The sequence below is a fragment of the Eucyclogobius newberryi genome, unplaced genomic scaffold (assembly GCF_026437365.1).
Source record: "Eucyclogobius newberryi isolate DKJ021-1_F unplaced genomic scaffold, fEucNew1.0.hap1 SCAF_16, whole genome shotgun sequence".
Taxonomy (NCBI): domain Eukaryota; kingdom Metazoa; phylum Chordata; class Actinopteri; order Gobiiformes; family Gobiidae; genus Eucyclogobius; species Eucyclogobius newberryi.
The window spans coordinates 23,385,595-23,400,576 of record NW_027315790.1 but is presented as its reverse complement, the minus strand read 5'-3'; the positions used below and the strand labels follow the sequence as shown (position 1 = coordinate 23,400,576).

The window sequence follows — 14,982 nt, the reverse complement described above, 5'->3', positions numbered from 1 at the left end:
TCAGTTACTCCATTAAACTCTGTTGTTCTGTAATGACTTAAGTAGAAATATCCTAGCTCTGTATCTGGAGAAGCCCCGGGTACTGCACTTCTGACCCTCTGCTCTTGACAGATTGGCCCAGTGGCAACGATTGGGTCAAATGCAGAGGCCAGATTCCTTATCGAGCCAAGTCTCCCATATTCTTTCATCTCTGAACTGTATTTCTGATGCATTTTTGTGCCGCGTTGCAGCCTCACTACATCCCCGACAACTACAAGAGGAACGGGGGCCGGTCCGCCTGGAAGAGCGAGCGTCCCAAAGGCGAGGGCTGCGAGGACGACGCCTCCTCGTCGTGCGAGCGGGACTTTCTGAACGAGGACAGCCGAGGCGCCGATGACATGGACCTGGACACGCCTCCTCCGGATCAGCACCATCAGCCCGCGTCCAGCAGCAAACCACGCAAACAGAAGAAGGCCGAACACACCGCGGAGGACAAAGAGGAGGGGGCGGAGCCCGAGAAGAGGCGGGACACGGAGGAAAGTTTGGCGGGACGTTTGGACGACATGTTGGAACTGCCGCCGCCGTCGTCCACGTCGTCCACGTCGTTGCCTCTGCCGCATCCGGCTCTGGGCCGCAGGGAGGCTCAGAGGGAGAGACTCAATAAGATTTTACTGGATCTGCTGCACAGGACACCAAACAAAAGCGGCGAGGGCGCCAAGCAGAGTCGACCCGCCGACGAATGAGGGTTTATGAATCATTGTTACGACAAAAAGGCAGGGAAAGATGTTTTGATTGTTTGATTTCAAGTCTTTTACCAGTGTTTTCTGATCTCTCCATGCTTCATTTGAACTCTCCTGCTGCTAAAGCTTCAAATACGTAGACATACATAGACAGCTGTAGTCCAAGCTGTATTTTATTCTTTAACCCTTTTTACTAGAAACAATGTTATCCAAACTTTTACCAAACCTATGCAGTACATTTTAACACTTAACCCGTTCACCTTTTAGCACAACTCAACACATCTAAGTATGGCCAGAGCAGCTGCTAAGTGTGTTGATAAGAGTGTCTTTTCGTTATGAAGGAGGAGTCTTCTGGTTGAGGGTACAGTTTTGTTGCCAACTTGCCCAACTGGCACTTTGGGGTTTTGGGGGGCAGAAAATGTGCTAGCTGCCCGCACTTTTTAAGCAAAGGGCAGCAAATGTAGTGAAGAGACTTATTATTCGACTGACCATTAGGAACCACAATGCGTCGCTGGGGACCTCTTCTGGGCTTGTCTCCTCTTAGGCCGCCATCTTGACTCTAAATGGGTGCGGAAACGCTGACTTCATGGCAATTTAAGCTCTTCAAGAGGTCTGATGGAGGAGCGCGGGAAAAGCTGACCAAGACTTATTGCTTATTTATGATGCAAAACAATATAACGACCATAGGAAACATAACCCATGCACTTACATCCTGTTTTGGACATGGCAAAAGTCGGTTGGATAGAAAACAATTGGTACTGAGTAAAGCTGGAGGGAGGTTGTCTCTGCTGATGGAGGGCTGGAGAAGGACTCCCCCTGGTGGGATTTTGCTGCAATGATCACACATGATAAAGGGTGGGGGGCCGGAGGAAAGGCATAGGACAAAATGCAAGTGGAGCGGCGTGTACAGGCGCTGCTCACATGGGGAGTTAACAGGAGGTTGGAGAACTGCACTTTTGATACAGGGGATGTTGTGGAGCTCTGTGTAATGTATCTATAATGGAACACACTAACTCTCAGTATTGGATGATGCAGTCTGAAAACAAGTTAAAGTTGACTATCTTTTTCTCTTTTACTGTAACTCGTTTAGGAACTGAAACTGGGGCGGGTTTGTTTAGTCAAGAAGGGAGGGGCCTTTTGGAGCTTTTAGCGCTTTTTGTCGAAGTGTCTTGTTAATTAAGGTTTAATTTTCTAATACATTTGTAAGGCAGTCAGTCCTCCTCTGCTTGAACTAACACTTTCACCAGCTCAAATAAAGCAGGGGACTTCGGCCTCGACTACGCCTTACCGCCGAGCCGACTGCCTTGTGTGAGTGTGCACACTGACCGTGCTTCTTTATTCAAAATATACCTTTTAAAAAAAAAGAAAAAAAATAAGGGCTCGATGGCAATGAACAGTTTTAAGAAAATTATTAAAACAATAGTTAACATGAAATGTATCGTGATGGTCATATTTTCTTATACTCTGAGAGGGAGGGGATATAATGTATATTGGGAGGGAGGGGTGGATTTTCCTTTTTTGTCTTTAAGCTATGTCCTGGTTGCCATGGAGAATGTTTTAAATTGTGATATTTGATGAGATTTCATCGTTCCCCAAAATGCCTCTTCTAAAAGGGACGTCCTGAGAGTCCCATTAAACTGACAGAAGGAGACGAGAGAGAAACAGGAAGCTGTACAGTGCCAACCTTTGTAAATAACACTTAACATTGTGTCTCCAAAAGCAATATCTCCAAATTGATTTGTTTATTATTGTACTGTACAGGCCCTAAATGTATTATGACTATTATAATAAGGATAATATTATTTCTTCCGTTTGTATTACTCTCATGAAGACACTTAAGCTTGGAGGAAATTACTTTTTTAATGTCCTTAAATCTCTTACTGTCGTTAAGACACAAACTGAAGCTTTTGTTTTCTTTTCTATAAATGAAATTTGTCTATGTAGTGCATGATCGAATGTCCGACAGAAGGCGACAGTGGCTCCACAAAGACACCTTTGTCACTGAATATTGTTAATAATATAACTTAAAGGAGAAATTTACTCCTTGTTTTTGCTGCAAAGTGTTGAACACTAAAAAAACAAACAACATAAAAATGTTATAATATTTTTGAAACGCTGACAGAAACAAAAGTGAAGTCAGCACAATATCATGTTTATTTGTTTATTTTCTTTCAAATAGGAAACGGTTTTGTGATAGCGCTCATTGTATAATGCTTGTACTTGTATTTGTGCGTCTTGTGTGATTTGTTTAGTTATTTTTAGACAATCACAAAATAAGATGCAAGCATTGTAAATGGCAGACTGGCAGATTTTGTGATGTTTACAGTTTGTCAGAATCTTCCACTCGTTTGTAATTATGATCTTTAAGTCATGCAAATGCTGTTGGTTTTTACTTTTTGTTTTATATTTGTTTTTGTTTGTTTGTTTTTTAATAAAAGCACTACATTATTGTGATTCAACGTTGTCCCGTTTGGAATAATATACATTTACAACACACAATTATCTTTTCACTCTTTAAATGTACATGATTTCCATTTTCTTTATTTGGTTTTTGAGGCTAAAATGTCCATAAATCTTAAGATAATGCAGGTAACAGTTGCATGAGAGCCTGTGCAGCCAGTAGAGCGCCCCCTTCAGTTGACCATGCAGGACTCGTAGGTGGGCACCATGTACTTGATGTTGATGAAGGCCTCCTCTCCCCCGTAGCGCTCCAGCACCTCCAGCGTCTCCTGGATCAGGTCCCCCACGTTCTGCCTCTTCTGCTGGCTGTAGTCGATCGCGTCCCCGGAGTTGATGTTCATGGTCTTGAAGATGTTCAGAATGGGCAGGATCTGTCGGTAGTAGGGCACCAGGGACTCTCCCACCATCTCCCCGGCCATCACCAGGTGCTGGACGACTTTCAACGTGGTGCAGATGACGTGACGGTTCCGCGTGTTCAGGGCGTTGCGGACGGGGATGATGAGCTGCGGGACAACGGGCTGGATCTTGGGGCCGCCGTGCTCCAGCATGTCGTGGACGCCCTGCCGCGCGAAGAACTCGTACGGGTGCAGCGTCTCGCAGAGCCCGTCGAAGAACAGCGGCAGGTAGTGGTGGTAGTCCAGCTTCTCGATCTCCACTTTCCAGGCGATGCGGTTGCCCTTGGTGTCGTGCTTCAGCGCCATGGGGAACTCGCCGCGGTCGTAGAACTTGCGGAAGAGCGTCGGTTTGGACGGACGCTCCTGGAAGGCGCCGGCCGCGGGGGGTCCGACCACCACCGAGTTCTTCAACTGCGACTTGGTGGTGAATCCCAGGGTTTTCGGGTCGGCCCTGTGTCGCAGCATGACTCCAACTTTTACAAAAACAACTTGGTGAAGTGAAAAAAAAAAAAGAAAATAAAACTACAACCGCAAACTTGACAACTTCGCTTGACTCCCGATACCAACGAAAAGCGGCCCGATTCTGCGGCGTGCGCTTGTGTGTGTGGTTGCCATGGTGACACGTAGAGACGCAGCGGGTTAGAAGCAACGCTAGCTTTATGAAACCGGCTAGCTGTCAGTGCTAAACAACATTAAACAGCTGAGAGGCGTCTGGATATCGATTATATAATAGATCCGCGGTCTGGATGCAGTCCTTTAATCCAGAGTCCCACTGGACCCTCACGTGACCTCCATCCAGAGGCCCCTAAGACCCGGATGTGTCCAGCCATATCATAATCATGGACGTGGATCATAATACATCCATGAGTCATGATATCAACAGGGTGTAACATTCCTCTTTTTGTTCATTCATAACTGCGTGATTACTCTAAACTATGATGTGATGAGTTTGTACTGTGTTCTCTTCTCCTCAAACACTGTCTCAAGCGCACACTTTATACTTGACAAAGGCGTGGACTGTAATTGGAGCCCTTAAATTCGTAAATTCGTTTTTTCTCATGTGAAAGGAATGTAAACATTATGTGTTGAAGTGGTGAATCCAACCCTCAAACATGTGTGGATCAGAAGTTTGGGAAATGTACTGTTGACGAAATAAATATGTGTGGTGGTGGTAGTAGTAGTAGTAGTAGTAGTAGTAGTAGTAGTAGTAGTAGTAGTAGTAGATGTTGTTAATGCTTTTAATGGCGGGTGGCAGCCAACTTGAAAGGTGCATTTACTGCCATCTTCTTTAGACTTTAGAATTTATTATTTAGACTTCTTCTTCTGTTTCTTCTTCTTTGGTGTTTTCTTTTTCTTCTCTGGTTAATGTTGTTGTTCTTGTTGTTGTTGTTGTTGTTGTTGTTGTTTTATGGCGGTTGGTATCAAAGTTTTACATTTTGTTGTTGTTGTTGTTGTTGTTGTTGTTGTTGTTTTATGGCGGTTGGCATCCAAGTGTTGCATTACCGCCAGACTTTATTCCTCAGACTTTGTCGTCTTTTTATGGGTTGGTATCCAAGTGCTACATTACCGCCAGACTTTATTTCTAAGTCCCGGCCTCCATCTGAAATGATGACGTCAACAAACAAAGAACAAGCTTGTAGGTGCTTTTAATTTGAAGCGCTTCCGTGTGAGCAATGTGTTTTTTCCGGTCAGTTGCCAGGCAACAGTTGTCCAACAGCTAAAGAATAAACACGATGAAGAAAAAAGGAAAAGATAATAAGCAAGATAATAAGGCGCTCGTGGCAGTGGAGGAACCAGGTACAATATTGAAAGTGAAATTTAATCTTAGTAGTTGGCTCAACATGATCTTTTTTCGTTTTTTCTTTCTCCAGTGGGTTTTTTGAATTTGTGTTTGTCATATTGCACCTTACTTGCTTGTCTCATGAACATGTTGTTGCTTTGCCTAGAACATTCCACCGTATGCTATAGACTGGCTCGTCCATATATTCAATTAAAATGCAATAAAATATTTGGTTTGGTGGAGTCACCTTTGTGAATATGCTTAATATTTGTATCATAAATATCCACATGAACAGAGGTGGAGAATGCACAATTTAATGAGCCACAAATTCTGATTCAAACTTTATCATGCAAAACCACAGATTCACAAACAAAAACAATGTTTAATTCACACATATATTTACAAATTATTATTTAACTTGCATAAATGTAAAAAAAAAAAAAAAAGTAAGTCAGATATTGTGGAAAGAATGGGTAGATTGAATTAACCATCTCTGCATCAATAATTAATGGAATGTTCTACTTGGACATTGACTCCACGAAACCAGTGGTTATAAATATCAATCTAACTGAATAAATGAAAAGTGGATTTTTAGAGCATATTGTGTAATATCCCAGGCAAAGAAATATAGTTTTCCATTGACAAGAAGGTGACGCAGCAGAAAACTTACATAGCACCTTTAGCCTGGTGTCCAACTGATACTTTGTGCTTTCTGGTTTATGTTAAATAATACCATAACATACCATTAAAATATGTAAATTAGAGTCAAACACAACCTTTTAATTTCCACCTGACAAAAAATGCAAAACTAAAATAGGAAATACCTATTGAAAATAGATGTGTTTAATAGAAGATGTTATTATTATCATTATTATTGTCATTATTCTTCATATGTCAAAACATTGAGCTTTGTGTCTGGGATAGAAACTTTCATGAATTTAATTTCTGCACTTTTTGACCACTATATCAGTGATAATTAGGGCTGTATTAAATATTATGGTATTGCTGAATTCAGCTGGCTGTTAGGGTTAGGATCTAACAAATGTTGGTTATGTAGAGCTAAAAAATCTAGATAATACAAAAATAAAATACAATTCTTAGCTATTTGTGAATGTTGTCCTTTGTCAAATAGATTGATTTATACTTGATTATTACTTGTTTTTGTCCAGTTTTATTCAAAGGGGTCATGGCGGTCATGCTGTATCAGTTATATTTAATTTACTTTCTTGTTGCCAGTTCAAACCCCGATTGAAAGCCCGACCTTTGGTAAGTAACAGGATCACGCTGTGTTTGGTCTGTGAGGCAGGTGGTGTTTTGTGTGTTCAGTTAAAACGCTTTTATCTTACAGATAATTATCAGTGCACAGGCAATGTGAAAGTGGACTTCCCCAAACTCTGTTCTCTCCTGGATAAAAAAGACATACCACCTGTCTACAGTAAAACCACACAAGTTGAAGGCGAGGCGCCAGGTAAAACCCCTAACCCACCTGAACCTGGTCAAACATTACACATTCACTGTCTGAGGGAGAGTAGGGACAAAGCCGTGGGGTATGTGTGTGGTCCACACTAATTTGTGATTTTCTGAATGTACCGAGAAGCTTTGAAGCGATCCTGGAGGCAAATAGTGACCAATATCTTGAGTAAGGCTCCATGGTGTGTTTATGTTGTCCTCATATGTCACTGTGTGGTACATTTAAAGAAGTTCAGGCAGTTTGTTCTATCAGAATGGGATTAAGTACCATTAAGTCTAATGAAATGAAATTGCCCATTCACAGAAGAAAATGAGCCCCGAACAACAACTCGATGGTCGAAACCCTATCTCCATGTTGATTTAGATTTAAACAAAAGCATACCGGTACTCAACTGCAAGGGCCTCAGGATACTGGGTAAGAAATGTGAAAGGCACTCATTCATTCATTTTACCACAAAAACAGAACATTTGTGTTTATTATACAAACAGGATTGAAAGTAGATGAAGAGATTGTGCAAGTTTTGAACAAGCTGATTAATCATTTGGATGGAATTCAGAGCCTCTAGTGAGTATCAAATTATTTTTTTGTAATTCGACTGAGTTTGCTTTGAGTTTTGATACTTGTTAAATTTGTTTGGTAGTTTTTGGAAAGCTGGACTGACAGATAAGATGGTAATGTCACTTTCAAACACGCTGTCACTGGGCTGCAGTGTGAGGTAAGATAGCTCCTCCAAGACTTCTTTTCACACAAATGTGGTACTCTTTAATGAGAAGAGTCTTTCTAGTGGTGGGTGATATAAGTTCAGTCACAAGAGAAAAATATGATTTAAAAGTTTAAAACACTGCGGACTTTGTTAAGTGTTCCTGCTTTTTGTGTGTTGATAACAGATGTTTTAGAGCTCAACGCTACTTCCTGTGGTCCTAAACCTTAATTTCTCAATATCACTTCACAAACTGCCTCTTGACTGATTTAAAAACTGTTATGAATACTTACCACAAGTACTCTCCCAACAAACCATGCAATTATTAGAAAGGGCTCTTTAAGCTCTCTCTGTTTTCTTCTTTTAGAGTTGTGCATTTGGAGGGAAACCCGCTCCCAAACCACAGCTACATGCTTCTTCTCTCTGAGAACAGTGTGTGAGTTACTGTTCAGTTGTTCTTTTTCACATCACAAGTCTCTCTAATTCATGTGTGCATTACTCAGCATCACTCACCTGTTCCTGAGAAATAACCAAATCGGAGATGAAGGAGCGCGTCTGATTGGCTCTGCTTTATCAACAACCAAAACGGCCAACAAAACCCTCCTCTTTCTCAGCCTCGCATTCAACCGTATTGGAGATGCAGGTGCTGTGTATCTTGCTCAGGTGAGGTCAAACGAGTGGACAAAATGACAGTACAGTAAATTTAAACAGTTTTAGTTTGTGTGGAATCAGTTAAAAATAGAGTTAATTACAGTTGCATATCTCCAAAGGCTCTAAAACATGTAACTAAGCCACTTTCTGAAGTCTATGACGGGGAAAATCTTTTACAAATGGCTGCAACACCTTTAAAATAAATAACCAACTGACTAAAATGCATTTAGTGATATTTTAAATGAGCTAGAGAGTTGTATTTCTTTAAATATATTGTACATAAACATAATAAAAACACATAACAATATAATGTAGCTTAAAGTGTTTTGAGCATTCACAAAATTAAAAATGTACATACTTTTTGTGTTGTAGAAAATAGAAGAAATATTTTGAATTTGTCACAACTTTTCTTTTGCTACTTTGGCCTTTACTGTGGATACGTCTTCTAATGTTTCACAATTGCCTTTTCATGTCACGTTGTTGCCGTGCAGGGCCTGCGTTATAACCGTGCCTTAATCTACCTTTCACTGGCCAACAATCAGATCGGAGACTCAGGGGCTGCTGCTTTGTCCAAGGTATCCATTTACAGTAGAGCTTTTAACTTGTACAAATGCGCTTGTAACTCTGGTTAAGCTGATTTGGACGCCGTTAATCTTATCCCATTATAACAGTGTAATTCTGCGAGGCTGAAGTGAGGTGAACTTTGTTTCAGATTTTGTCGGACTTCCCGCTGACTCATGAAGAAGTTGTGGAGAGAAGGAAGATGCTGGCAGAAAAGATGGAGCAGGTAAAAGCAGGCAATGTTCGTTTATGTATAGAGGAGTATACAGCTTTGGCTCATGTTTTTGTGGCTTTATTGGACAGTATAGTGTATAGTATATGAACTGGGGATGAGAGAGGGAAGAACGTTCTCTCACACAGCATTGCTCAAAATTACACCTGTGAATAATGTTTATAATCAGTTTAAAACGACATACTTACATGCCAAAGAGAAAGCTTGTCATAGATGGATTTCTTTGTCAGAATTTGAGTGAATCTGAAGAATGGACGTCTGGGACCAAACCAGAAGCTAAAAGCAACACCAAGAAGAAGGTAACTGCGTTTTAGAAAACACAGTCTGGAACTTTCTGGCCAATTATGATACTATTTTTCTTCACAGGACCTGGCTAAGAGAGAGGACAAAACTGCCAATAAAGACAATCTAAAGAAGAGTGCCTACAAACGTAAATGTAACTGAATTTATATTTAAGTAAAACTATACAAAAAGACATAACAGCTAAATATTATCTTTTAAATCTTACTAACAACTTTGTAGCTCCTCCAGCTCCATCCAAAGGAGGAAAAGACAAAAAGAAACTATCTCAAACAGATCTAACAGAGGTCAACAAACCATTCAAATATATATTTATAATCATGGATATTGTATTGACTGTATGTTCTTTTGTACAGGAGCAATCGTCTATTGTATTGGCTGAGGTTTGTGTGTGACAAAATGAACCTTTCAGTGTTTGACTCTGTAATGTGCTGCTGACTTTCTTATTTCAAAGCTTGAAGTGGAGAAGCCTGAAGTGGAGAAAGTGAACCCCCTGCTGGACTCTTTGGTGTATTGCAACAGAGGACAGGTGTTTCACCCTGGAAACTCAACTCTGGTCTACCTCAGTTTGGCAGGTCAGAACTCAACACTCATGTTTTGAACTGTCATGTAAGTTTGTGTTGTGTTCTGTGTCTATAATACAGTTAGAATAGTTGATACGGTTGATAAGGTCGCTGTATCTGATGTGACTTTGAAATGCAATAGAAATAGTCAATCAGTAAAACATAACATTGGTTAAATTGTTATAATTGTGGTTGAGTCAAGTGAGGTTTTATAAGCATCACAAATATTGTTTATTTTGTTGTTATTAACCTGTTTACTTGTGTTTGTTTGTAGGAAATGCAATAACAGAGAAGTCATTGCCTCTGTTCCTTTCTTCTCTGAAGCAGCAGACATTTGGAGGACTGTTTCGTCTGTGCTTAAATGTCAGTTACTACCGTACACAGTTACTTCTTTAAAAGTTGCACTTAATGTCACAAAACAAAGTGTAATTGTTCCTTCCTTTTCCCTCTTTAGAGAAATCACTTTTCTCCTGACTGTGAGCTTTCAAACAAAATAGACCAACTCCTGCAGCTCAAAGACCAAAACGACAAACTAGTGTCTGAAGTGGCCGAAGAGGAAGACAAAATGACTCGAGCATGAGCAATAATGTGTTCATATAAAATATAATTATACTTTTGATATTATATTTGAGATTTTTTCCCTTCCAAATAAATGCTTTGATAATACATGCTTTAATTCAATGTCAGGTCTTCTGTGGAATTGGCCCTAATGGTCATAGGCAGGCCTTTGTACTGCAGATTTAAGTCATTTACCCCTATATAACCTCAAATTGATGTTTCAAGCCTTGTTCAAACTTGTTTTAAATACATTCATCTGAATGATCCACTATAATGATGTTTCAATGTATATCCTCTTTGAGAAAAGTCTGGACACCCTGATTTAAACTAAAATGTAAATAGTAGTTTACCCATTCATGTGGAGTTTATTTTGAGAGCTCACATTTCTCCTCCTCACGTTTGTGCTGCCCCCTGCTGTTGAAAAGCAGAACCCACGATGCCGTCTGCTCAAACGTCGCATGTCTAAATAAAAGGTTGGGTGTTTTTCTTACTACACTCTTTATTTCAAACCGAAGACGCTTTGTGACGTTAGTCACATTTCTTATTCTTTGGTGTTTTATGGCGGTTGGTATCCAAGTGTTACATCACCTGGCGTGAACTTCTATAGGATACAATAACAAAGACATAAAGTCTGGCGGTAATGCAACACTCGGATGCCAACCGCCATAAAACAACAACAACAACAACAACAACAACAACAACAACAACAACAACAACAACAACAACAACAACAACAACAACACCAGCCTTTATTCCAGAGCTGACTCTTCTGACTTCACGGCGGTTACCGCCGCAGGCTTTAATCTTTAGGCTTAATTATTTATACTTTATTCTTCGTCCCAGACTTTAGACTTTAACATTTATAAAGGTTAATTGAATATCTGGCTAACTGTGGGGGCGGAGCTTTCACCACTCACAGCTTCATACGTCACGTCCGGTCCCTGCTCAAAGCTTCCACGGATATCAACCCCGCGCTTCCGGTTATGCGTCCTTTTCGGCAGCGGCTATTTCCTCGCCAACATGCCAGTGAGTATCGGGAGGCCGCCTCACCCCGCTCTATACACCATTAAATAAAACATTTCAAAGACAGCGAGCGGCTCTGTAGATGCATAAAGAGTTAGCGACCCGGCAGATGCGGGGTTTCGGCGGCTTAAGTCGGTCCACGTCCCAGATTTTGTTATAAAGTCCGCAGCACGTTTGAGCGCATTGTGAGACAAGATGGCGGCGCGCACGCCGCAAACATGGAGCTAGTTTCGACGAAGCTAAGCTCAAATATACTTTCACCTGCCATATTTTCAACTTCAACTCCTGCATTCTTCTGATTAGTGTGTCATTAGATTTGGCACAGTAATTAAAGCAGAAGTGGCGCAGATGGATGATTTGAGCTAGTTATCCAAGCCAGAGTAGTAGGCCACGCATCAGAACCAAAAGCCCACACCCAAATAGTGTCTCAAATGTACAAATAATTGAGGTTTTAATTGTGATATTTCAATATGCGTGTTGCGTTAGGACCTAATAAGTTATTGTCGGCTCGTCCAATTGTTCATTTGTTTTGTTTTCTTTGTTCCGCAGCTTGCGAAAGACTTGTTGCACCCGTCCCCTGAGGAGGAGAAGAGGAGGCACAAGAAGAAGCGTCTTGTTCAGAGTCCGAACTCGTATTTTATGGATGTAAAATGCCCAGGTATGTATTTAATGTATGTAATGTAAGGTGACAGTTCCCCTTCTGTGCTGTCATTCAGCCCCAGTCCATTGTCCCACTTTCACATTCATTTCAGACTCCAGATGAAATGTATAAAAAATGAGATGAGCGTATCTCGGGACCTATTGCGATTCCTGTCTCCAATTAAAAGAGCTCTAATCATGTTTTAACACTTGAGCCTATTTGAGGTGGTTACCCCATTTTATATATATTATATAATGCCTTCTGATGCCAATGACGAGTGAGGTAATATGGCATAAAAGTAACTGAAGTGATCTATGTCAGTGATTCCTAAATGTTTTGGTCTCAAGTAGGCCATAACTCGGGTACTATGCAATTACATCTTATTGTAATAGTCAATTATTACTGCTGTCCAAAATCCCCGTAGGATTGTAAGGGATGTAAAAACAAAAAAAATACTGTTAACATTTTAATTTTCCAATTCTGCATACAGCATTTGATCAAACTAATAATAAATTGCCATTTTTATGTCCAATGCTACTTTTGTCCCTGCACTGTAAATTGGCTGGACTTCCTAGTTTTGTGGTTTTCCAAACTCATCTCAGTGCCAGATCAACCTCAGTTTGCAGAAGGGTTGAGCTGAACCATTGGCTCCCCCCTTTCGAAGGCTGAGGACAGTTTTAGTTTAGTGCTTTACTGGCTGCTCTTGTCCAAATCCAAGGACCCCTGATTAGAAAATGCTCGTCTATGACCCTGTACCTCATCTAACGTGGTTTTTGTTCATTTTTAGGATGCTACAAGATCACAACGGTGTTCAGCCACGCTCAGACAGTCGTGTTGTGTGTGGGCTGTTCCACCGTCCTATGCCAGCCAACTGGGGGCAAAGCACGTCTCACAGAGGGTCAGTATTTTGCATAATCTGTCGCACATTCACCTTTAAAGTGCAACAGATTGGATTATGCTGTTTATACATGTTTTGTGTTACTCCCAAAACACCTCAACCTTCTTTGGGTGTTTCTTAATTTCTCAAAGTTCTTAATGATTTTGACCTGCTGCAGCTAAACTCTTAACTGGAAATACACTTTTGAATTTTGCACCTTAAGAATACCAGCGTGAAATTCAATAGATTAGAACGTCACGTCTGCAATAAAGGGACACATTGAGATGTCTTTCAGTTCCAGTATGTCATCTTTTAGATAATGGTTTACTTTGCACATCCGTTAACAAAACACTGCATTTAGTCAAACAAATAGCCATTCAATGCTACCTTTTGTGTCTGCACTGTAAATTGGCTGGTCTTCCTTGTTTTGTGGTTTTCCAAACTCATCTCAGTGCCAGATTGACTTCAGTTTGCAGAAGGGTTGAGCTAAACCATTGGCTCCCCCCTTTCGAAGGCTGAGTACACACCTCACTCAAAACCCTGACAGGTTTAGTTTAGTGCTTTACAGGCTGCTCTTGTCTGCTCTTTAGGCTGCAGTGTAATGTGATTCAAAAGAGGAAGAGATGTAGCCCTCATTTGTCACATGTAATGACTTCACCATCAGCAGGGACAATGTGCACAGTTGCAGTATTTCTGTACAGTAAGCCGCTCTTTGTCAGCTCTCATGTTGGGCCTTTTCTGTTAACAGGGTGCTCATTCAGGAGGAAGCAGCACTAGTTTCCCCCTCCAGTTGCCGAGAGAGCGGGATGGACCAGTGGATATCAGCAAAAGCATCAGGAGACGGATGTGAAGACTCTGTGGATTCAAGCAGTTTATGCAAAATATCGGCTGTAACTCCACTCTCCGACCCCTTCTCTCTAATAAAATGTTCTTTTGGCTAAATAACCTTTGCTTTGTTTGTCTAAGATTATATGAGATACAACTTATCACTACTTGATAGTAATTGAAATTAACTTGAATGTAGTTTAAGACCAATTCTGGTTATGGATCATAAACCTTTTGTCTGCCTCCTGCTCGTTTCAATGGGATGAGAAATCGGGCGATAATTTGGTGATAATCCACATTATGGCCTAAAACCTGATTTCCATGCAGAATGTCCTGAAGTATGGCTTTATTTCTATTTCCATGGAATAGACCTTCCGTTTGTCTTTACTGCAGCGAGTGATGCTCATTTGTTTTCGCAGTTCTAACGCAGTATTTTGGAAGCATTTTATTAAATTTGCATTATCACAATTTCTACAAAAACTCTTTATTAGAAATCAAAGGGCATGTAATGCATCCATGCAATGTATTCTACAAAATACAAGTGGGGCTTATTGTGCAGGTTTCAACTGATCAGTGCAGCTATAATTATATAACTTATCAGCTGATATCTCCAATTACACAATCCTTTATATAATGTTCCAACTAAAATGGTTTAACAAAGTCTGGATCTTATGCACTCTAAAAAGATATAAACTCAAAACGTTGACAACAGTGAAGTGAACTCTTAAATCACTTGCAGTACAATGACTTGCACAGTGAAGAAACTGACGTCACATGTGTAAAGCAATTAAGAAAAAAAGCTTTGGTTCTTTGCTGGTCACAATAAAATAAAATCCTTCTATTGTTGCTACTTTTTACAATACAGATGAGGTTGCAGCGTGTCCTTTTCTCGGTGCATCTCCGTCGGGAAGTTCCTCGCAGCACTTGTCCCAGTCCGTTTCCTGCGCTCTTCTACCTCTCCCCCTCGCTCCCTCTGTGGCCTCCTCTTTGACCTGTCCCCCTTGCTCCCCCCGTGGCCTCCTCTTCTACCTGTCCCCCTCGCTCCCTCCTGTGGACTCCTCTTCTACCTGGCCCCCCTGTGGCCTCCTCGCTCCCCCCTGTGGCCTCCTCTTCTACCTGTCCCCCTCGCTCCCCCCTGTGGCCTCCTCTTCTATCTGTCCCCCTCGCTCCCCCCTGTGGCCTCCTCTTCTACCTGTCCCCCTCCCTCCCCCCCGTGGCCTCCTCTTC

At 41.2% G+C, this 14,982-nt stretch overlaps 4 protein-coding genes and 2 non-coding genes across 6 annotated transcripts in view; 5 read left to right on the top strand and 1 right to left on the bottom strand.

Annotated features, from left to right (window-relative positions):
• Window positions 1-3,173, top strand: part of ash1l (ash1 (absent, small, or homeotic)-like (Drosophila)) — a 31,665-nt gene extending 28,492 nt beyond the window's left edge. Inside the window, exon 26 of the mRNA XM_072448017.1 lies at window positions 231-3,173. Within this exon, the coding sequence (XP_072304118.1) occupies window positions 231-722 (492 nt within the window). The 3' untranslated portion in view covers window positions 723-3,173. The remainder of the gene's footprint in view (window positions 1-230) is intronic.
• LOC140362024 (parkin coregulated gene protein-like) lies at window positions 2,884-4,079 on the bottom strand. The gene has a single exon (XM_072448019.1). The coding sequence runs from the start codon at window positions 4,037-4,039 to the stop codon at window positions 3,353-3,355; it is 687 nt and encodes a 228-aa protein (XP_072304120.1). The 5' UTR covers window positions 4,040-4,079; the 3' UTR covers window positions 2,884-3,352.
• Window positions 4,080-6,512: 2,433 nt separating this feature from the next.
• Window positions 6,513-10,412, top strand: lrrc71 (leucine rich repeat containing 71; the record flags this gene model as incomplete). Its single annotated transcript, XM_072447226.1, has 14 exons — window positions 6,513-6,822; window positions 7,129-7,239; window positions 7,314-7,389; window positions 7,466-7,540; window positions 7,893-7,961; window positions 8,029-8,188; window positions 8,668-8,751; window positions 8,889-8,978; window positions 9,167-9,268; window positions 9,336-9,399; window positions 9,492-9,652; window positions 9,739-9,844; window positions 10,107-10,195; window positions 10,287-10,412. Coding segments are annotated over 14 exons (1,623 nt in total), but the record flags the coding sequence as incomplete, so codon positions are not given.
• Window positions 10,413-11,318: 906 nt separating this feature from the next.
• Window positions 11,319-13,875, top strand: rps27.1 (ribosomal protein S27, isoform 1). Its single transcript, XM_072448016.1, has 4 exons — window positions 11,319-11,416; window positions 11,963-12,071; window positions 12,841-12,951; window positions 13,679-13,875. Exons 1-4 carry the CDS (start codon window positions 11,411-11,413, stop codon window positions 13,705-13,707), a joined length of 255 nt encoding a protein of 84 aa, XP_072304117.1. The 5' UTR covers window positions 11,319-11,410; the 3' UTR covers window positions 13,708-13,875.
• LOC140362347 (small nucleolar RNA SNORA35) lies at window positions 12,600-12,730 on the top strand. Its single transcript, XR_011927077.1, has one exon. It is a non-coding gene; the product is annotated as a small nucleolar RNA SNORA35 (small nucleolar RNA).
• Window positions 13,327-13,457, top strand: LOC140362348 (small nucleolar RNA SNORA35). The gene has a single exon (XR_011927078.1). It is a non-coding gene; the product is annotated as a small nucleolar RNA SNORA35 (small nucleolar RNA).
• Window positions 13,876-14,982: the final 1,107 nt, after the last annotated feature.